Genomic DNA, 23,091 nt, shown 5'->3' on the forward strand with positions numbered 1-23,091 from the left:
TTTTTAAGATTTAGTAAACCACTCTAATTGTGTTGAATTTATCTGTGGTATAAAGCTTTTTCATGAGAAAGTTGTTTTAAATTTTTTCCTATATTTCTACTTAGAAATCTTACTTTTCTTCAACTGAAAGTAGTTACAATTTGCATGCCACATAAATTGCCTTTCTTGTATCTCTTAAATTTAAAATGCAGAATTTAATTTTAGTTCTTAGTAAATCAATTTTACATTAGGATTTAAGGGCACATTTGGCCAATATAATCTGAGAATATTCACATATAATTTATTAAAGTTTATAATGTGTGCAAATAATGAGTTAGAATCACTATATTTGATGACACTGTTAGAAGTAAATCATCCACATTTATTTTAATGTGCCCATATATACATATATATACATATATACATGTACATATATATTAATTTGCTATATTCCTTTTTATATTCCTACAAAACAAGGAAAATATTAAATATTGCCCCACTCCTGCCAATACTAATAAAACATTTCATAGTAAAACGATGTCTCATCAACTTTATATTCCATTCATTTGAATGGCCCACATTGAGCTTTACAACAGTAAATAATATTCATAATCATCAGAGTTGTCTTGCACTTCCTATAGTATTAAAGAAGCTCACTGATCAGTTTTTCTAATAAAAGATTAAGGTGCTAAGATCAGTCATTGATTATCGAATTTAGTTAGAATCAATATTTTGGAGTTTGATATTTGTGTATGCACAAGGGTGCTTTTTAACTTATTCTTAATTTCATTTGTGATTACAGCTAGTGGGGGAAATTTTGTTATCCAGTTGGTAGAATGGGTTTTCATCAGGGAAGTTGGATGTTATACTGAATTGTTGGTCTGCAAGAAAACAGAATTCTTTTCTTGAGTGACTAAGCCAGGATAATCAGGCAAGGGGTTTTATTTCAAAGTTTGTTTTGGTGATGGCATAAATACATAACAGGTTCTGAAATCCAGTTACTATATTAAATTTCATCACTTGTTTTTTAGGTATTCCAATAACTGTACCACCTCCAGGTAAAACTTTTTTCATGTTTTCTCCATCATTGTTAATGAACATGAAATTTCAAGCTTATAGGAGGGACAGTGTTGATGCAGTTAGAATATGAATAGGCTATTGGGATTTCAAGGTCCTATTTTCAGCTCTGCCTTTGCTTCATTCCCGTTTTAAGATACTTAGTTTTCTTATACCTACCTGTCTTACCCATTTCTGTAGAAATAGAGATTCTGAGAAAATTCTCTCCTTATCAATTGGTGAAGAAAACAGTATGGGATATAAAAAAAAATTTATTAAAAGTCTTTTTAGATTAATGACATTTTTATATGATGAAGTGACTATAAGAGAAGAGAAAAATGATTTATCTTGACTTTATCACGGTTTCTGATTTCTCTACCCTTGTGGCATAACTCGGTATCATGAGAAAATATGTTGTGAGTCACACAGCAATTAGAAGGATTATTAACTGGTCAGGTGGGTGTTCTCAGACTGGTGATTTGTTGTTCATTGTTAGAGTGGTATGGTCAGTAGGAATTTATGTGTAGCCCAGTTTTGTTTTGTTTTTTTGGTCAGTTATTTCTTTTTATTTTGTGAGAGCAAACCCTATTAGTAATCATGTTTAGTAAGTTCAGTATTTTAAAAGCCAAAGGATATAAAGAAAATGACAGGTGATATTGCTTGGGTCTAAATTCAGAATGGCCTAAATAAACGGAAGTAGTGAAGTTGAGATTGCAAAGGATAGTGTAAATATTTGCATATGTGATAGTCACTGATTGTGTATGAATGTGGCTAAAAAAGACTTATCAGAAATCAAAGTAATTGGTGTGTCTTTTTAGTTTAAAAGGCAATGTGATTGTGAGGCTGTGTAACATAGGATTGTGGACTCTAGGACTAATGTGGCAATGGCTAAACTTTTGGTTATATTGATACGTTTTATAGAGAAGTTATAGACCCTAAAATTGTATACAGTGGAAAGCATGATAAACTTGGAAGTAGTTTAAAGCAGAACGAAAAAGATTTACATGGAGTTTTGAGAAGGGATAAGATAACAGGGATTCATTTTTACATAGACTATTAAAAAGGAGGCTTAATGGAAGAGTTTTCAAATATGTAGAAGATAATAGATAATATGACAGTAGAATACTTGTCCTCATCAGGACAGCAGATGAATTGTGTGAGGAATTTCAATTATATAATCTAATGCATTTCCTAATAGTGAGAGTTGTTAAAACTTGGAAGGAATTGGTATTGTAAGTTGTGGAATCTTAAAGTCTTTGTTGTGATGCTATATTGCCTATCTGAATTTGAAAGTGTAGAGTAGATTAACTGTTAAAATCCCTTTTAGCCATATTATCCGTGGTATTTCACTTAAGTATTATAAATTATTGAGAATGCAGACCTCATGATATAAAGGTGCAAATTATTTTCCTCCAAACAAATCAAAAACTCCATTATGTGCCTTTCTTTGTTAAGTAATTTGTTGGGGTTGTGCTATTTAAAGCATATTTAATGGCGGATGTTCTCAGCTTTAAGTAGTTATATATTTACTGGTAAGATTTGATTTAAAGTTACACATTTTTAAAGGAAATTTTTATACATGTAGAACTCAAGCTATTTTTTAATAGAGGTAAATGCTATTTTATTTGCTTTTCTTCTAAAATATTTCAAGTATAATATATCTGATGGCAACACTACTACTGTTGTTTATATGGAAAAGGTAAGGCATTGAGACTAACTCTCATACTCACAAAATGGGCTGTGTGTGGTGCTGAAAATAAGACCGGGTGTCCTGACTCCCAGTTTGTGTTCTGTGTTAGGCCAGACTGTATATGGAAGTTTTTATTGCTCCAGAAATCTGTTTATAAGTTTAAGCTCCATTTTTTTTCCTGTCCATTTTAACATAGAAAAGCACGTTTATGTCCCCAGAGAAATTTAGTGGTACTCAGCAACTTTGTTTTGCTCTTTACATTAAACATATATTTTGTTAATTTATTTTTTATTTTTTTTGTCTTATGATTGAATGTTTCAGGTTTTCCTCCTCCACCAGGTGCTCCTCCTCCATCTCTTATACCAACAATAGAAAGGTAAATCATTATAAATACTGTAAATTTTTTATCATTGTGATTGCCTTTTGACAGAGAATCACGTACATGTCTTGGTAATATTTTCAAAGATAATTTTATAAACACAGCACCTGCCTTTTAATTTATAAGATGTTAGACCTACAGCCTATTATCAAAATAGGGCAAAGGAAATGAAATCATAATATTTTGAAATAATATCTTTGGTTTCTGATACATTGGTTAAAGAAACTGCTAGATGGTTAAAAACTTTTGAGTATCATCAGTTTTATGGGAAATAGAGTTTATTGGAAATAATGAATAATGCCTATCTCTTAAACAGTTTATATCACCTGGAATGCTGTACTGAAGAATATTCTGAGTAATATTGAGTCAATATTGTGTTTAACAGCAGAGGGTTTAACAGTGTATTTAATAACATTGAAATCACAGTGTTGCCAGGCAAATTTCATAATCTTATTGAGACTTAGTTTCCCTTTTTACTATACAGATTGATAAAGTTGTGAAGATTGAAGCTCTAGCACAATTCTTGGCAGATAGAAATCATTCAGAAATAAACATCTAGCATGCACAAGTCCTGGGATCAGTACTCAGTACTGCAAAACAAAAAATAGGTGTTAGGCTTTTTGAGGTTAAGAGCCTGTGTTTAAGTATTTATAAATAAAATTATAGCATTAACATATATCAGAGTTGAATAAAAGTTTTGCCAGGCACAGGGCTGCATGCCTGTAGTCTGAGGTATTCAGGAGGCTGAAGCAGAGGATTTCCTGAGCCCAGGAGGTGGAGGCCATTCTAGGCAATTTAGTGTGATCCTGTCTCAAAAATTAAGTTATAATTTTACCTTGCTGTTTTTCCATTTGTACCAAACTATTGAAACTAATTTGCAACAGATGTAAAAATACATTTTTTTCCCTCAACAGCGGACATTCCTCTGGTTATGATAGCCGTTCTGCACGTGCATTTCCATATGGCAATGGTAAGTTGTTAGTCACCTAGATTCAGATTCATAATTAGTTGCCCATATTTAATTTGATTCAATAAAGTACATAACTATTTTAAAGCAATAAAAATGTGTTTCTGTGATTTAAAATAACATCTTAAAGAGAAGTGAAAAAAATTATCTGAAGAAATAACTAGGTTAAGTATCTGCCAGGTTACTTAACAAAATAATTTTTATTTATTTGTTGATTTAAACTTTGTTTATTTGTTGACTAAATATTTGTTGATTAAACTTTTAAAGATTAGTAAACAGTAGCATAAGAGATATTTGTACCTTTTCCTAAAAGGACTTAGGATTTGTCACAAATTTGTCTTGTATCCTTGTATGAGTCATAGTATCCATCTAATATTCTTATTTTTCCCCTCGCTACTTTAATTTTTCTTGTAAATTATCTGTAGGTCTTCTTTTTTGTTCATGTGTAATGACTTTATTCAAGTTTTTTTGATACCACTTTATTCATTTATTTTAAAAATGCTGTGCATTGTACTAAATTTTAAGGCTACAGCGAGACGTGGTAGTCACTCTCATCAATAGACTAGAAAGGGGATGGCTTATTAAAAGTGTCATGGGAGTTTGGTGGAAGGGGTCTTGCACTCCAGAGGGGTGTAGTAGTAGATGATTTGACTTCCATGTAGTTCAAATATAGGGGATGTGAGAACATGATAGGCTTCATGTAGGGGAGTACAGGCATGTCTGAGAGATGTTACACATTTGATTCTGAATGATTGTAATAAAACAAATGTTGCAATAAAATAAGTCACACAAAGTTTTCAGGTTCCTAGAGCATGTAAAAGCAATGTTTACACTATAGTTAACAGTCTATAGTACACTATAGTAACAGTGTTCAATAGTATTATGTTTAAAAGAACCTTGATTTAAAAATACTTTATTGCTTTTGAAAAAGAAAGAAAAAGAAAAAAATCACCTGAGCCAAATCTTAACATCTTTGCTGGTGCAGGGTCTTGCCTCAATGATGATGACTGCTATTGGTAGTTGCTGAAGGTCGGGTGGCCGTGGCAATTTCTTAAAATAAGACAACAATAATTAATTTAGTCTTCCTTTCAGGAAGAATGCTTTGTAGCTTATGATGTTATTTGATAGCACTTGATCCACTGTAGGACTTATTTAGAAATTGGAATCAGCCCTCACAAACCCTGCTGCTGCCTTCTCAATTGCATTCATGTACTATTCTAGATCTTTTGTGATTTCAACATTTTTCTCAGCATCTTCACCAAGAGTAGATGCCATCTTAATGAGGAGCATTTCTCATGCATTAAAAATTTATGATGAGATTGCAGTAATTTCATCACATCTTCATTTTTTGTTTCTAATTCTAATTATTTTCCCATATTCATACCTGCAGTTACTTTGTCCACTGAATCCTAACCCCTCACAGTCATCCAGGGAGATTGGAATCAGCTGCTTTCTAATTGTCATTAATGTTAATATTAACCAATAAATCACAACTATTCTTAATGGCATCTAGAATGGTGAATCCTTCCCAGAATTTCAGTTCATTTGCCCAGATCTAGCAAAGGAATCACTATGGCAGTTACAGCCTTAGGAAAGGTATTCCTTAAAGAAGCTTGAAAGTCAGAATTACCCCCTTAATCCAAAGACTACAGAATGAAAGTTTTGTTAGAATGTAGGTAAGCAACTCAGAACTCTTGATATTTTGAAAGATATATTTTGTTTTATAAGGAATAGGTCTTCGTGTGCTTAAAATAATCAATAAGCCATGTTTTGCTGCCATGCAGGCTTTGTTGTTTCATTTACAGAGCACAGGCAAAGTAGACTTAGTGCAATTCTTGGGCCCTAAGATTTCTGGAATAGTAAATAAGCATTGACTTCAACTTAAAGTCATCTACTGCATTAGCCCTAATAAAAAAGCCCACCCATCCTTTGAAGCTTTGAGGCCAAGCATTGATTTGTTCTCTGCAACTATGAAAATCACAGGTGAATCTTCTTCCATTAGTAGGCTGTGTTTAGTTTACATTCAAAATATGTTGTTGAGTGTAGCCACCTTCATCACTGTCTTAACTAGATGTTCTGGATAACTTGCTACAACTTTTGCATCAGCACTTGCCACACCACCTTGCACTTTCATGTTATGAAGATGGCTTTTTTCCTTTTTCTTTTTTTCATTAAATCTCATGAACCAAACTTTGCTAGCTTCAAGCTTTTCTTCTGTATCTCTTTCACTTCTTTCAGCCTCCATGAAGAGTTAAGTCCTAGCTCTAGGTTAGGCTTTGCTTAAGGGAATATTACAGATGATTTGATATTCTTTACAGACCACTAAAACTTGCTCCATGTCAGCAATAAGACTAAAACTGTTCTCATTATTTGTGTTTACTAAAGTTTCCTTCAGGAACTTTACCTTTGCATTCATAATTTTGCTGTCTGGTGCAAGAGGTCTAACTTCTGACCTAAGCTTTTGATGTGCCCTCCTTCACCAAGTTTAATTATTTCTAGCTTTTACTTGAACACTTAGAGGCCAATTTAGTGTTATTAACTGGCCCAATTTCAATATTTTGTCTTGGGGAAGAGGGAGGCCTGTAGGAGAAGGGAGAAAGATAAAATAGGCTGGTCAGTTGAGCAGACTGAACACACATGTTTGTTGATTAATATTGCTTTATTGGTGGAGTTTCATGCCTCAGAACAATTATAGTAGTAACAAAAGCTTATTGATCACAGATCCCCATCATAGAAATAATAATATTGAAAAGTTTGAAATATTTTGAGACTTACCAAAATGTGACATGGAGACATCAAGTGAGCTCATGGTGTTAGGGAAATGGTATCAATAGATTTGCGTGATGGAGGGTTGCCACAAATCTTCAATTTGAGAAAATATCCACAAAGCACAATAAAGCAAAGATCACTTAAACAAGCTTTGCTTGTATAGCCATGCTGTGGAGCTTGGACCTCTTAGAGCATTGTGAAGAGCCAATTAGTTTTTTAAGCTGAGTTGTGAAATTACGAGATTCACATTTGAAAAAGTTCCTTTCTGCCTGTTTACTGTGAAGAAATTGTGGATTTATAGGGTGTGTATTAAGGTTGGGATTGACAAGTGTTACCTTCTTGGATTAGGAGGAAAATTAGAAGTTGTTGAGTGTGTAGGTAGGTCAGGGTAAAAAATAACTTTCTGTCTACATAGATGACTCCTCTAACAAAAGACAGATTAATAAGAGAAAAAAAAAACAGGTATGCTTCATGTGATATAAGATACCCAGGAAATGAGTAGTTCTCGGAGAGGTGACTTAAGAAAAAAAAAAATCTGGCATAGATTGGCATCTACAACAAAGAAACGGAAAATTTTAGAGAAGTGACAAGACAAAGGATCCAATGCTGGGAATGCAGTATATATAGTAGACAAAGGCTAGTTGGTCGAGATTGTTATATAATTTACTCTGGTGTGTTCTCCAGTGTGATAAGGGCTTAAAGATATCTGTAGATCAGTGTCTTTCTTGGTAGAGAGGGTAAGAAGGACACCTATGCCTTTTGTAAAATTTATTTCATTTCTAAGCAAATGGGGGAGGGCAAAGAACTTTTCTTTTATCTGCTTCTCATTTACATTCACCTCAAAATAATCCTTAAACCCATTTATCATTGCCTCTCTCCTTTTCCCCACTGTTTTGTTTCTCTTTATTTATATGCTTGACCTCTGTTACATGTGTCGTCAACCACTACTAGGTAGAATATTAGTGCATCTTTGTTTTGTTTGGCTGGACATGCACTTAGAATATTTACATTCTGTCCTGGAACCCCAGTTACCTGTACTCTTAACAGATTTTTTATTCTAAAAGCTGAAAAATAAATAATATTCACATTGTTATGGCTCTGTAAACTTTGGGCACTGCGGAGATAAATTATAACACCTAAGCCCCTCAAAGGAGATAGATCTTATAGCAAGTATGTAAACTCATCTTTTCCTTAATACTTCATCAATTGTATAAAGTCATATTACATCTTACTTTGGTTGGTTCATAGTTGGATCATAATTTTTTCTACCTCAAGTACATAAAGATATTCTTTAATGCTTTTATTTCTTCAAAAAAAATGTAAATTTTGTTTTTCAAATGTAAGTCCTTAAGCCATCTGGAATTAAAGTGTCCCAGCATCATTTATTGAATAATCTGTTCCTCCTGGGGGACCTACAATATCATCTTCATATATCAGATTTCCAAATATGAATGAGTCTGCTTGGGAGCTTTGTAGACTATTTGGCTAATTAAATTGACTAGTTATCTACTAATAATGCTATAACCTCTTAATCACAAGTTTCATAATGTGATATCTGGTGCAGCAATATTTATCTTCCCTACTCTGCTTCGTAAGTATTATACTTTTCCAAGTTCCTTGAAAATCTCTGTTGTGGTTTTGATTAATAATTAATAATTAATAACATTAATATAGTGTTATTTGTAACACTGTTCGGAGCAATTTGATTACATTAACTTACATTAATTCACATAGTCCTGACAGCCTTTAAGTAGATAGTACTGTTATCTTCATGCTTCATATGAGGAAATCAAATACCAGGTTAATTAATTTCCCTAGATCGACATAACAAATGGCAGTGAGAATTTGAATTCATATAGCCTGGCTTCAGAGCTCTTGCTTTTACTAGACTATATTAGAATTACATTGGTGCTATAGATCATTCTGTGTAGAATTCAAACCTTTGCAGAAGTGCATATATCCCTCAGCGAAAACTCTTCATTTATACAGATCTTCCTTAATGTGTTTTGATAAGCTACTATAATCATATCTGTACACCAGCATATTTTGGATTAGATATAGTCTGTAGGTACTTAATACAGAGTTGCTTCTGCAAATGGTATATACATTTGAACCACATGTTCTATTTATGTTTGCTTGAATTAGTAATAGAATTGGTTGTTTTTTATATTTATCTTGTAGGCATTTACCTTGCTTAAATCTCTCCAATCTATTCAGACAGTAATATCACCTATAGATCATGACAGTTTTCTTTTCAGTTACTTATTTCCTTATCCTCACCCTCCTATTTTTTTTCTTTTTTTATTTATTTTTAATTATTGTTATGTTTACTACTAGTAGTAGTAGTTGTAGTAGTTGTTGTAGTAGTAGTAGTAGTATTTAACTTTTGTTGTTCTTATTCTGAATAGGACCTTCCATATAATGTTGAAGTACTAGGAATAAAATTATCCTTTTTCTCTTTAAATGCCTCTGGATTTTTACTATCATGTTTTTAATGGAATCATATCAGATTAAGAAAATTTCCATCCTGTCCTACTTTTCCAAGGGCTTTAAACTGTAAATGGATTTTGAATTGAATCAAGTGCTTTTTGAGATGATTATAATTATTTTTCTTTTCTGATCTGTTATTTTGAGAAATTAGATTTCTGTGTTATTCTAATATTAAACTACTGTTGGTTGCTATGATTAACCTAACTTGGTTGTGATTGATTATCTTCTTTTGATTAAGCAGTAATTGCTAATATTTAGAATCGGGGCGTCTAAATTCGCGTAAAACTGACCTATGATTTTTCTTTATCTGTATCAAGGTAAACAAGCCACATGGGAAAAGTTAGGAAATAATCTCTTCTTCCCTCTATTTGGATAATATTGGAATACTCTATACCTTATAAATTATTGGAACTCACCTGTAAAAGCTATTTGGCTTTGTGGGAAGATTTTAAATTATTGATTCAATGTCTTTTATGGTTATGAGATTATTCAAGATTTCTTTTTCTTCTTGAGTCATTTTTGTTTGCTAAAGTTTTGTTTTTGTTTTTTGTAGGAACCCATTTCAGCCATGTTTTACACAGTGCATTGTTATAAAGTATATAATGTTCTCTTTATTGTTTAACTCTGCAATATCTAGTTGGTAGTCTCTTTTGGTTCTGATATTGTTTATATGTTCTTTTTAATCTTGTTAAATGATTGTCATGTTTTTCCTAGTCTTCAAAAACCACCTTTCAGCTATTTACTTTAATATGGTGAATTTTTATTTACTTGATTTCAATTCTCTATCTCCCTTCTATTGGATCATTTTATTCTTAAGTTTGTAGGTTGGAAGCTTAGCTCATTAATTTTCAGTCTTCTCTAATAGTGTTTTAAGACTAGATTTCCTTCTAGAACAGTTTGTCTTCCTAAACTTTCTATAGATCATATTTTTTTGCCATAGGTTTAGTTTATAGCAATTTAAATTTAGGAATTTCTGTAACTGATGTGATTCTGCAATCTGTGTATGGGGTGAAGGTGGGAGTTCATAACCCACTTGAATCAAAGTGTGGAATATGATATGTCAAGAAATTTGTAATGTTTTGAACAACCAACAATAAAAAATTAAAAAAAATAAATAAATTTAGGAATTTTTTGGACCCATGAGTTATCAGAAATATGTTTTTAATTTGTAATGTATGGATGTTTACCCATAACTTTTAGATTTGACTTTTAACATAAATTGCAAGGTAGTCAGAGAATATGGCATTTATTATTCTTATCCTATGCATGTATATTTTAAAAGTTTCTGGGTGCTTGAGAATAAGTACTTTTTCTTAAGGTTAGTATCCTATGTCATGTTCATTAATTCAAACTTAATATAATCTTTATAAACTTTTTTGTCTGCTAACCTAATATGTCGATAATTGAAAAATTATCTCCCATGGATTTTACTATTTCTACTTGTGCTTTCATCAGCATTCATTCTAAAATTTAAGGTGATTTTGTTAGAACAAATTTAAACTTTCAGGGATTTTCTTGTTGGTGAATTGCATTTTTTCATGTAATCATTTTTTCTTTCTCAGGTAATGATTTTTGTATGAATCTGCTTTATCAACACAACTAATCATCTGGGAGATTCAGAGGGTTTTTTAAAAGTATAAATCAACAGTTTTTATCTTTGAACTGATGAATTCAGTCCCTTTTTATTATTGTGATTTTAAGTCTTTTGAATTGACTGTGTTTTTTGGTTAATTATTTAATTTCATTTTTTCCTATATTGTTTTGAAATAGTAAATTTTTTCTTATTTCTTTAGTGGATCCTCTGGAAATTTATTATGCGTAGTTAAATGATAGCTGAATCCCCTTCTTCATCAATAGAGACCTTAGGACACTCTTCTGACATTCTATTGTGATTCATTGTTATAAAAAAAATGAATTTTTAAATTTTATTCTTAAAAAAACTCTACTATTGGTTAGCATATTTTATTTGTATATATGATTACCATTTATTTGTTCAATTATTTCCTCCTCTGATTTTTTTTTAAATCTTTAAAATTTGTTTTAATTAGTTATACATGACAGTAGAATGCATTTGTTCACTTTGATATATTATACATAGATGGGATATAATTTCTCATTTTTCTGAGTGTACATGTTGCACCCTCCTTTGATCTTACAGCTTTCTAGAGTAACTTCTTTTACTAATTGTCTTGGATCTTTGTAATTCACCTTTTTTTTCAAAGTTTGTCTAATAGTATATCTTGTTTTCTTGAAGACTTTTGATACTGTTTGCTTTTTTTGTTTTATACATACCATTGTTTTATTCTTTTTTATTTATTTTTTTAGTTGTAATTGGACATAATACCATTACTTATATATTTTTATGTGGTGCTGAGGATCGAACCCAGGGCCTCACACCCAGGGCCTCACACCCAGGGCCTCACATGTACTATGCGAGCACTCTACTGCTGAGCCACAACCTAGCCCCATCATTGTTTTATTCTTAAAATATAATTTTGTTGAGTATACCTTTGTAGAATAATAATTATTTTCCCTCAACACTTTGAAGATGCTCCAGTGTATTCTGATTTCTACTTTTTATATTGGGAAGTTTGTGGTCTAATTCTGATTCCTATTTACCTTGCCAAATGAATGGACTTTAAGATTTATTAGGTCTTTTGAGATTTGTTGCTAGATCTTTATTTAATATCAGGGGTATATGCCATTTGATATTTCTCTTTTAATCTTGTGACACGTTTTTTTGGGGGAGAAGTTTTTTTGTTTGTTTGTTTGTTTTTTGGTCTTTGTTTTTCAAGTACCATAACCTTTGTTTTTAATTACTGTGGTTTTCTTTTTTTTTCCTTAGTTGCCTTTCCCCATCTTACTGGTTCTGCTCCTTCATGGCCTAGTCTTGTGGACACCACCAAGCAATGGGACTATTATGCAAGAAGAGAAAAAGACCGAGATAGAGAAAGAGACAGAGACAGAGAGCGAGATCGTGATAGGGACAGAGAACGAGAACGCACCAGAGAGAGAGAGAGGGAGCGTGATCACAGTCCTACCCCAAGTGTTTTCAACAGGTTTGTTGGGTGTGCATGAGTTTGTACGTGCATATTTCATTTAATCTTTCAAATTAGTATTTGGGGTAAGGAAGTGAATTCCAATTAACTTGGAGAAAGGATGCTTGAAAAGTAGTTAATAAACCATTTAAAATCGGATCTGTTCCATGCTTACAGGCTTCCCATTACTTAGAGCAAGTCTTCAAATTTATTTGGTCACTTATCCCTTAAAAGAATTTCATACCTCCTTGCAAATTTGGATCTTAACCATTTAAAATTTTAGTTTAAATAGTTGACAGTATATTACAAATATACCTTCCAGTACATTGTAACTTCCAGTGTATTATAAATGTTAATATTTAAAAATAAAAGTGTCACTCTTTTAAATGTGTCCCATGGATTAAAAATATTGTGGTTTGCCAAACACTATCATCCATTTTTAAAAAATGAATAGATTCTCTTTAACAGTTGGAAATTTACCTTGTTTTTTTATGCTTGAATTTTCACTTTTGTGTCACTTTTCCCAAAGAATGTTTAGTCTTAAAAATTTTTAAATTAATTATCCTATCTTTTCTGCAATATATGTGTGTAAATTAAAATATTTAAAGCAGCTTTTTTCATGACCTAGGTATCTGAAATGGTTTTTCAAAAATTTATCCTGATTTTAATTATTATTTTCCTTATTATAAATAAATATACTAAAAACAATGTAATGGAAATATATCCCATAAATGTGATGGAAGAACTTTTCCTCATCCCCAGTTAATATATGTATTCATGAATGAATATTATTATTGTTAATGACTAAATGGTCTGTCACTAGCTTTTTTTTTTAATATGTAGAGGTAAGCACTAAGAAGCCTTGTTTACATATATTAGGGCAGTCTAATTCAGTGTGATCTCATCTTAACTTGATTATTTATGCAAATATCCTGTTTCTAACTAAGGTCACATTCACAGGTACCAGGATTAGGACTTGGCTCCTATTTTTCTAGGGCTTGCAGTTCAGTGCCATACATATGGTCAGTAATAAAGTCTTTCACTTTCTCAGTTTCTTGTAAGAAGTGGCAAATTTATTAAAAGACTACCAATTATATTTGTTAGTCTTTCATTTAAAGACAGTGTAACTTGTTTAACTTAGAAATGGTTGGGAAGACCAAAATACTACTAATTTTAGTACATATTTGCTAAAATATTGTTAAAAAGGAAAACAGTGTAATATGTGTTAAAGATTTATTTTCATGAAAACCTTGGAACTGCAAATTTTCCTCATTTCACTTACGGAAAAGAGCTACAATGCAACTTAATTGGAAAAAGATATTTCTCACTGTCCAGCCAACCAGTTCACAATTTCTGTCAGAACAAAGTCTGGCTTCATTTTTCTGTTCAGATAAATGAGTTAATCTACATTGAGTTAATCTGTGTTCACTGTCAAAGATGAATGCCGTTGTCACAGAGCCCAAAATAAGATGCTGAGTACCAGCACTTAGTTTTGCTTTGCTTCGCTTCTGCTTTGTTTTGTTTTCCTGGGACTATCCTCCATACGGATTTTTTTTTTTTTTTTTAATTTCTTCACTACTGAATTTAGAACAGCTCAGGAGGACATAAGCCCAAATACTCCATTTTGTACTATTTGGCATTGATAGGAAGAGCCAAAGCGCTATGGAAGTTTTATGGTTCCTTAAATAAAATAGTTCTCACTGAAGTTGATACTTTAAATTAAAAAGAGTTAATTTAAAGTGTACTTGGTGGTTTCTGTAAACTGGACCACTATATGATGGTAAAATTGGTGAAAGAAACGTCTTTCTTTTCTAAAAGGATAAGATGGTGATAGAGAAGAGATTGCTAGAGAAGTGGTTAGTATCTATAGGCAATTGAGAAAGTACTTTTACCTCTAGAGTATACATATTCAAAAGTAAGGAACTTAGTGCAAAAATTTAATATGAAAGAAGATTGAAATGAATTGCTTTGGTATAACTCATATTTCTTTGCATAAATATGCTGTATTTTGAAGATTTGAGGCTAAATTATTTTATTTCAAATATGCACATGCACAGATGTTACTGAATTTTTTTTGAAACTTAAAAAGTGTTAATAATAATGCCAGGCGCAGTGTCACACACCTGTAATCCCTTAGCAGGCTAAGACAGGAAAATCTCGAGTTCAAAGCCAGCCTCAACAAAAGCAGGGTGCTAAGCAACTCAGTGAGACCCTATCTCAAAATAAAATATAAAATAGGGCTGTTGATGTGGCTCAGTGCCCTTGAGTTCAATCCCCAGAACCCACCCGCCCCCCCCCCCCCCCCCCCCCGCCGCAAAAAAAGGTGTGTGTGTGTATGTATGTATATGTCTACACACACTGTTAATAATAGTTAAAATTAGGTAGGGAATTAGGAGTCATTGTTTACCTAAATTTAACTAAAAGCTTAAGGCCAGACAGGCAAAAGGCAAAGGAATTTTATACATTCTAAATCATTCTAGGAAAAAAATTGCCCTCTAGAAAAGCCGCATGAAATATATTAAGTAAAAGCCGTTTGTTTCTGAAGACTGACAGAAATATCTAAAAAGCAGTGTGGTATGTAGTATGTGTTGCATTATAAATTACAGGGTCATTGTTTTGAAAATTATAGGCCAGTTTTGACATCTGTTTTTTAGGCAGCTTAATTGTGGGCCAGAAAGAAGATTGGTCATTCTAGAGTGTTTCAAATGGCTCTAATTATTTCCAGACCCAGAGAAATGTTTATGTTGAAGCCACTTACCAGAAAAGGGATGAAAGTAGGAGGGTCTTCATATTTTACCTATAGGACCAATGCCCCTACGTTCCTGTCATAGAGCTGTGTCTTCATAATCTAAAGGCTATAAAGCTAACAAGAGTTAGTTTTAGGATAAGAGGGAAAAGAGAGGGATACAAATGACAAATTATGAGATAATTGACCTTAATTATTTTTATGTAAATCTAGTTGGGAGTCATTACAAAGACAACTTCATTTTTTGAGAGGGTTTAATTATTATATACATTGGCTGTGGTGCTAGTTTTTCTACTTCAGAGATAAGCAATTCTTACAGGGCCAGTAACCTTTATAAAAAATATTCTGCTTCTGAAAAATTAACTATTAAATCCACCCCAAACTCCCATTTATTGAGTGACTACTCTTATACCAAGCACTTTATTATCAAATGTGCAAAAATCCTGAAAATGATTATTGCCAATTTTACAGGTGAGGAAACCAAGGTTTAGAGAGTTTTAGTTATAGCCTGGGTCCCTCGTTTAGTAATTGCTAGTCAGGATGTGATCTGGGTATACTCTGCCATATTCTTTACCCTGCCTGTCATGGCTTGTTGCCTTCTAGTTGACATGTTTCCAGCCTTCCAAGTATAAAGCATGCTTAGGAAAAAATAGATACATATATGTATATACATATGCATATGTATGTAATGTGCATTTTCTATTATTAAACACTTTGAAAATTTAATATGTCACAGATAATTTGGTAGCAGTGTGATTTGGCATTAAACCATACATAGCATTATTGGAACATTACTTTTGCTGGGAGAACACAGATGGCTTGTTCTTTTATATGGCTTATACTTTGACCTGATTTCATTATATCCCACCAAGATTCTTGAACATTGCAGTGCTTCATGAAGATTAGTAGTTTGTATTAAACATATTTCTACAAACTAAACCTCTTGGATACAGTGTTCTAAAAGATAAATTTATTAGATTAGTGGACTAGAGGAAGGAGATTGAAGGGAGGTAGGAGGTATGGGATAAGAGAAGAATGGTGGAATGAATCTTACTTTACTTTGCTATGTTCCTAAGAATATACCACAGTGAACCTCACCATTCTGTATATATCCACAAGATACTAATTTTAAAAACAGTGTAAGTAAGTAGCAGGAAGGGGAGTAGAGTAGAGGGAAGGAGAAAGAAAGGGAAAGGGGGAGTACTGGAGACTGAATTAGAACAAATTATATTCCGTGCTTTTATAATTATGTTAAAATCAATCCCAATGTTTTGTATAGCTAAAAAGAACCAATAAAAGTTTTAAAAAGATAAATTTTTAATGTGAGAGAATTTACTGATGTTATGTTGTAGAAAGTTATGATTTCTATGTCAACCTCCCCACCCCACTCCCTAAAAAAAGAAGACTTGAAGGATAAGAGAAAGATCGAGTGAGGAGTGTCAGTTAAAAGACATGAAAAGAGTGACAGATCTGGGAAGGAAAAGAAAAACTACTCTTTAACTCTGGCCATCAGTTCCAGTTTCCAGTTTATGTAATTCTGTTTAAAATGAAGAGCTGTAGCTTACACTTATGAATTCAGCATTATTAGCCATGTGCAAACAAACCCCCACCCCTAAGAGTTGTAGTATGAAATAATTGGGAATGCCAGAATGCAGGTATGTCCTGTCTTCATGTATTCTCTATGGGTGTTATAGAAGTTGGTTTGATGTCTCTGTTCTTCATATTTGTACCTCTCTGCTAGTCGAATGTATTTTCTATAATTGATAAGCCAAATATTTAAGATCTGCTTTCTACCTTGTAGGCATTGTGAACCATATATTTTTAGAATCCTTACTGTGTGTCCAGGACTTTACAGATAATGTAGGAATTTTGATTAGAAATCTGATATATACAAATATGCTTTTAATTCTAAATGGAGCAAAAAGAAACTTGCTAATTAAAATTTAAAGGAGTTAATAGTTCCCATTTTTTAAAATAAATACAAAAGTATTACATGAAATCTATGTTATAACATTTATGACAGCACAGAATAGACATAATGTGTAATTATCATATTTTGTATTCTTACATTAGATCTAGTACTAATTTGTGACTCTCAGTTCAACAAATACTTATTCCCCACCTACCCTGTGAGATGCCAATATGCAGGTTTCTGTTGGACTTCAGAGTCTCTTCCTTTGTAATATGCAGTAATGAAGAATAAATAGTCCAGTGTCAAGAAAACTTGTTTCCATTTCTGTTGCAGTGATGAAGAGCGATACAGATACAGGGAATATGCAGAAAGAGGCTACGAGCGTCACAGGGCAAGTCGAGAGAAAGAAGAACGACATAGAGAAAGACGACACAGAGAGAAAGAGGAAACCAGACACAAGTCATCTCGCAGGTAGGGAATTACTTTGAAACCAAGATACAAACTTCAAAAAGTAAAAGCAGATATTTCCAAATATCCAGTAGAGTACATGTTCCTAACTGGAAGACTGAGGATATTCTGTTGAAATAGTTGTTTCCTCATGAGCTTCAACAAAGATTTTTAAATCTTAACACAACTACATTTAGTAAACAAAATCCATAATTTACATGGAATAAAAATAATCATGAGAGAGTTGGGTTTATTACATTATCTCATTCCAAGGGGGGGAATTTTCGTTTATGAAACAATTCTTAATAGTAAGTATTATTAATCAAAGTAATGTTTGTTTTAGAGAAAAAAGTTAGGGCTTATAGTTGAAAAAAAATCATTAAATTTTAATACCTATTGTTTGCTGAAAATCAGCCTGATAGCATTGTACTTCCTGTTTTGATAAAGTGCTTCCGTTGCCAATTTCTATTTAGTCTTTCAGAATAAAGTAAATGGGAATCTGGGATATTACCAGTGAAGATGCCCCTATAATGTAATCTTCATGAAAGTCTCATCAAAACTGATTTCTTTGCAAAATGCGTTTAAGAGGGAAAGAAGGGGTTAAATTATCTTAAACCTAGTTCTGAATTATGAATTCACTTTAAATGGGTTGATTTTTGTCACTACTTGTGTTTTTAAACATTTTTAAACACAACACTCTTGTTTTTCTTTAGTAATAGTAGACGTCGCCACGAAAGTGAAGAAGGAGACAGTCACAGGAGACATAAGCACAAAAAGTCTAAAAGAAGCAAAGAAGGAAAAGAAGCTGGCAGTGAGCCTGCCCCCGAACAGGAGAGCACTGAAGCTGCACCTGCGGAGTAGGCACACTTTTCGCCTTTTGTGTATATGAGTGCCAGAAATAGAAACTATAAATCTAGTTATTTTTCTGGATAATGTTTAAGAAATTTACCTTTAATCTTGTTCTGTTAGTATGGAAAGTTTAACTTTTTTCCCAAAATAAACGTGAATTTTTCATGTTAAGTTAAAAATCTTTGTCTTGTAATATTTAAAAAAAATAAAAGACAGCTATGACTTTATATTCAAGAAAGTAATGTGAATGAGTCACTTAGCAGGGAATTTAAAGAGCTTTCTTTAGCTTATGCACATACACAGTAAGTACCTGATGGAGGTCAAGGATCCACTTTGGCCACAGGCTTCTTGTAAATGCATCACCAGTCTCATAAGAGGTCGCACTGCAAAGGCATTAAAAGGCCCCCCTGAGTCTTTAACATTACTGCTATGGCAGTCCTGCTTAAGCATACTAAAGAACTTGTACACTTTTTTTATATTATAATTTTTTATAACAAGTTTTCAGCATTATAAATTTGTGTCCATGGTAAAACTGAACCGGATACTTTTATATCCAAATTAATGAAATCTAGAAAGCATTTGGGTGACCTGTAAAGTAACTTTTCTCTGTGTAGTTTTTAGCAGGCACATATAGATACTCGTCACTGTGACACAAAGTTGAATTGCCTCATGGCCAGCTCTGAGCCAGGGTCAAGCCGGTTTCACCTTTCTTGAGGTGTTTTCCAAGGCTTATTGATAGAGTAGTATGTGGATTTTTTAATACCATTACTAACTATATTGTGAATAAAAATAAACTTCATGATAGGAGATTTAGATTAGTCATTTCTTGTTAAAACTAAGAAAACAAAAGTGAAACAGAATTTTAGGGATAACTTTAGAAGGCATTTATAAATTGTGGTAACAACTTGGTGTTTCAAAGATAGAATTACTGGGATTTTTTAAATGGATGATAATAGAAGTAAACAATAGAATCAAATACAAAGACAACTATGATTTTTGAAAAATATTTTATTTCTCAGTTGATGAAATAAATGTTTCTGAGCAATGCATTTTTTAAAAAAAAATCCTCTGGCTTTTGAATTAAAAATCACCATATACACTCTTTCTAAAACTAAGTATGTACCAGATTTTTTATTTAAATCACTGATTTGAATTCAGTGGGGCATATAAACCATTTCATTTGGACTTTTTAATCAAGTGTAAAAATATAAACTTAAAGTTGTAATGATAAATCTTCCACACTGAATTAAAAACTATTAATAGTGGTTTTTATTTTGAGAATATTCTCTGAGGTGTAACTGGCTTTCATTAGGTCATTTTTTTTTTTTTTTTTTTTACATTTTTACAATGTATTCTTTAAATATAAAACTTGATAAATACATTGCTTCAACTTAGCCTATTTGTGATTTTTGTTTTTCTGAAGCCCATCATTGATTTTATAAAAAAGTGCCAGGCCAAGAAACAATAGTGAGGGTAATTCTTCCTTTAAGTTCTTTCAGCATCCTTGCCAAGCAAGCATGTATCATGCCTGATGTACTTCTACCATTGACAGCAAGAAGAATATCACCACATCTAAAACAAAACAAGATAGATTATTAATATTTTAGTCCATTGCTTAAGTTTTTATTGGTCCTAGTTTTTGCTATATCTGTTCATTTTAATTACATATTACTCTAGTTGAGGATCCCCCCACCCCCTCAAATTCTCCAAACTCACTATTCATTCAGCTTGTGTTAGAAGGGATGCTAAAAGTACAGGAAGTTGCAGTACTGGGACCAAGAGGGCGTGTAATTTTGAATTTCTTAGAAATTAAATGCTACACAATGTTTAATTTCTTATACCCCCCCCCCCACAATAAGTACAGTACCTACATACTTTGTTTCAAATGGGTCCTTACTTTTGCATGTAGAAAACAAAATATATGAATGTAAGTTTTTTGTTAAGTAGTTGTCATTACCTAATTCTTCCATCATTGTATGCTGGTGTTCCTTCAACAATGGATTTGATAAAAAAAGGTTTGTTTCCATTGTATTCTTCATAACCTCCTACAATGCAGAAGCCCAGGCTTCCAGCTGTGTTTCTTCGTAATACAACATCTTTACAGTTATATAAGTACCTGAAATAGAATGTAATCAGTGTATCTGCACAGTTAAAAGTTTTAACTGTTAATAATTGTGATTTCATCTCCCGTTCTTTTTATTGGCATTTTTTTTAGGCCAAGTAGCACTGGAGAGGTCCCATTCAAATTCTCTCATAGCCCAGTCACCTTCATACCTTAAGCCAGCTCTTTGTAATTGATTCTCTGTTTTCCATAGCTGAAGACCCTTAAAAAAATCACGTGTTATGTTCAGTTTTTATGTCTTCTGGGAAAGATAATCATAATTCTGACAAGTTTGAATATGCATTAGTTGAGTATGCCTGAATCCTTATTGATAAACCAAAGTGAAACATTCCTGTGAATATCTTAATTTTATGTACTTGTGGATATAAATTTTTAATGAAGGCAAAGATCCTTTGAGTAAATGATTATTATCAATGAGAAAAATTTAAACTTACACTAATTAATGAAGTTCTGCAATTTTCTTGGTCTTTGAAAAATATTAGTTGATACTAATTTAAGCTCAGAAGCATGCAGGCATGAAAAGAATAGAAATTGAGGCACATTTAAAGATTATAGGAATAAATCATATTGGAGGAAAAACAACCTGGCATAAACTGAATTAGAAGTTATCAAAGGAATGGGAGAAGGAAAGACCACATCTTTTCTGTAAATGACTAGAATCCTCAAAATAGAAAATGAAATTAAAGAGAATCTTTTGCTATTCAGTGCTCATCAGATCAGTGTTCACATATGTTCAGGCCAGGTGCAAACTGTGTTCCAGTTACCATAGAGACAGGTGTGTCAGGAGCTAGAGTTTATTCTGAAATCCCCCTGTCCACCTTGTGTAGCTGTAGTTCCAGAACTGGTCTGACAGAAAATTAGCATTTTCATTTTGATAAAAATCAAGGTATGAATGTTTTGTTTATAAACTGTACCTTAAAATATTCATTAACTGTTTTTTGACACCAATAAAAAGTCTCTTGTAAAATATTTAATGAAGTTGGTCATTACATGTGCTACTGACCTTGCTTGTCAATGTAACCTAACACTTCATGATGTTGCTGACTTTCAAAGGCTTTGGGATTGGTTTGATGGATACTTTTAAAATGTGCTAAAATTCAACACCATACCCAATTTTGATTTGTATCCGTTGTCCTACAACATTTACAGTAATTGATTTTGTTCACCAAGATGACAGCAAAAAGTATGAGTGAATTTCATTAAGTGAGAAAGATGCCTTTTTTGTTGTAAAATATTTGCTCTGTTTCATAGTAAACCTTGATATCAGTAGCCAATTCATCCTATAAGAGCTGTGGTCTTTGGGTACACATCTAAAAGAAAAAAATTTTTCTTAGTTGTCAGTGAACCTTTATTATATGGTGCTGAGAATTGAACCCAGTGCCTCACACATATTAGGCAAGTGCTGTACCACTGAGCCACAACCCCAGCCACTTTGGATACACATATTACATAATGGTCAATGCTCAGTACAAAGCAGGTAATCACCTGTTCCCCAAACCCCTAGCATTATACACCAACCTGGGTGGTTGTGTGCAATTTTGGGGAGAAAGGAAGCTCAGAAGCGTGCAGGCATGAAGTGAATGGAAATTGAGGCACACTTAGATTTTAAGGATAATTCATATAGAAGGAAAAACAAATACTTAGATCTGATTCCAAACAAGCTTGGGTGATTTCTCTTCCAAAGTCATGAACTATTATCTGTTTTAACATTTCCTAGTTGTGATTCTTTAATACACACACACACGCACACACAAACAGAGCACTACTTGAAACTGCAGTGTTTCTCATTCTTTTGTCTGCTGCTTATGGTTGGTTGGTTTTTTTTCTTTAAGTATCTCCTTGGAAATTATTTGACCCTTAAGGAATATTTTATTCCATACAAATAAACAACCATCTAAAACTTAACATTTTCAACCTTTTTTAAGTCACAAGTGTGTTTATTTTTCTGGACTCCTTCGAAAGCAGGTGTCTTCTTGGGTCATTTTTCAGATGTTTGACATTTGGATATTGCCATTCTCTAGATACTGGGAGTATATTGGTGAATAACACAGAGATTCTTGCAGCATTCATTCATCTAGGTATCAGGTTAATAAGTTTGTTTTGTTTACAGGGTTTTCATTTGTGTTGTCTAGTACTTACCTTTGTTGTATGTAGCAGCAAGAGCTCAGTATATTAAGTCCTTTCTAGTCAGGCCCTGGTTAGTTGATACTTAAGGGCATTGTTTTCTTAGGTTGCATTATTTTACTTCCCAGTGGAGAAACTGGTAGCTGGGTTTTTTTGTTGTTTGTTTATTTTTTCTTTTTCTTTTTTGTAGTTGAACAGCATGCCTTTATTTTATTTTTATGCAGTGCTGAGGATCAAACCAGTGCCTCACACGTGCTAGGCAAGTATTCTATACTGAGCCACAACCCCAGCCCCTGGCAGCTGTTTTTGATTCAGTGGTCTTTGGGATTAAGCAACTTTACCATCTGAATATAAATATGAGCTTTTTTCCTATTCTGAATTCAGTCTCTAAATTTAGGGTTAAGACATGACATAGTATAAGGAATAACAGGGACTTCGGTCATTTTTTCCCAGTGAGAAAATATGATTACCTCAAATATAAATTCAGCTCTATTGAATAAATTGAGTATGGGGAAGTCTCAAG

General features: G+C 32.7%; 2 protein-coding genes across 22 annotated transcripts in view; one reads left to right on the forward strand and one right to left on the reverse strand.

Annotated features, from left to right (window-relative positions):
• The window catches only part of Fip1l1 (factor interacting with PAPOLA and CPSF1), a 71,996-nt gene extending 50,583 nt beyond the window's left edge, over positions 1-21,413 (forward strand). For 8 of the 16 annotated variants that reach the window (XM_027938181.3, XM_027938219.3, XM_027938201.3 and 5 more), the window contains 6 exons: positions 1,011-1,037; positions 3,047-3,101; positions 4,019-4,074; positions 12,176-12,389; positions 17,360-17,497; positions 18,187-21,413. In XM_027938181.3, the coding sequence (XP_027793982.1) occupies positions 1,011-1,037; positions 3,047-3,101; positions 4,019-4,074; positions 12,176-12,389; positions 17,360-17,497; positions 18,187-18,334 (638 nt within the window). In that variant the 3' untranslated portion in view covers positions 18,335-21,413. The remainder of the gene's footprint in view (positions 1-1,010; positions 1,038-3,046; positions 3,102-4,018; positions 4,075-12,175; positions 12,390-17,359; positions 17,498-18,186) is intronic. The other 8 variants (XM_027938189.3, XM_034635990.2, XM_027938212.3 and 5 more) reach the window with 1 other exon arrangement.
• The window catches only part of Lnx1 (ligand of numb-protein X 1), a 166,805-nt gene continuing 163,472 nt past the window's right edge, over positions 19,759-23,091 (reverse strand). For all 6 annotated transcript variants that reach the window (XM_071614279.1, XM_071614280.1, XM_027938160.3 and 3 more), the window contains 2 exons: positions 20,280-20,438; positions 19,759-19,894 (listed from right to left, as the gene is read on the reverse strand). In XM_071614279.1, coding sequence (XP_071470380.1) covers positions 19,759-19,894; positions 20,280-20,438 — 295 coding nt within the window. The remainder of the gene's footprint in view (positions 19,895-20,279; positions 20,439-23,091) is intronic.

This window comes from Marmota flaviventris, chromosome 7 (genome assembly GCF_047511675.1).
Source record: "Marmota flaviventris isolate mMarFla1 chromosome 7, mMarFla1.hap1, whole genome shotgun sequence".
Taxonomy (NCBI): domain Eukaryota; kingdom Metazoa; phylum Chordata; class Mammalia; order Rodentia; family Sciuridae; genus Marmota; species Marmota flaviventris.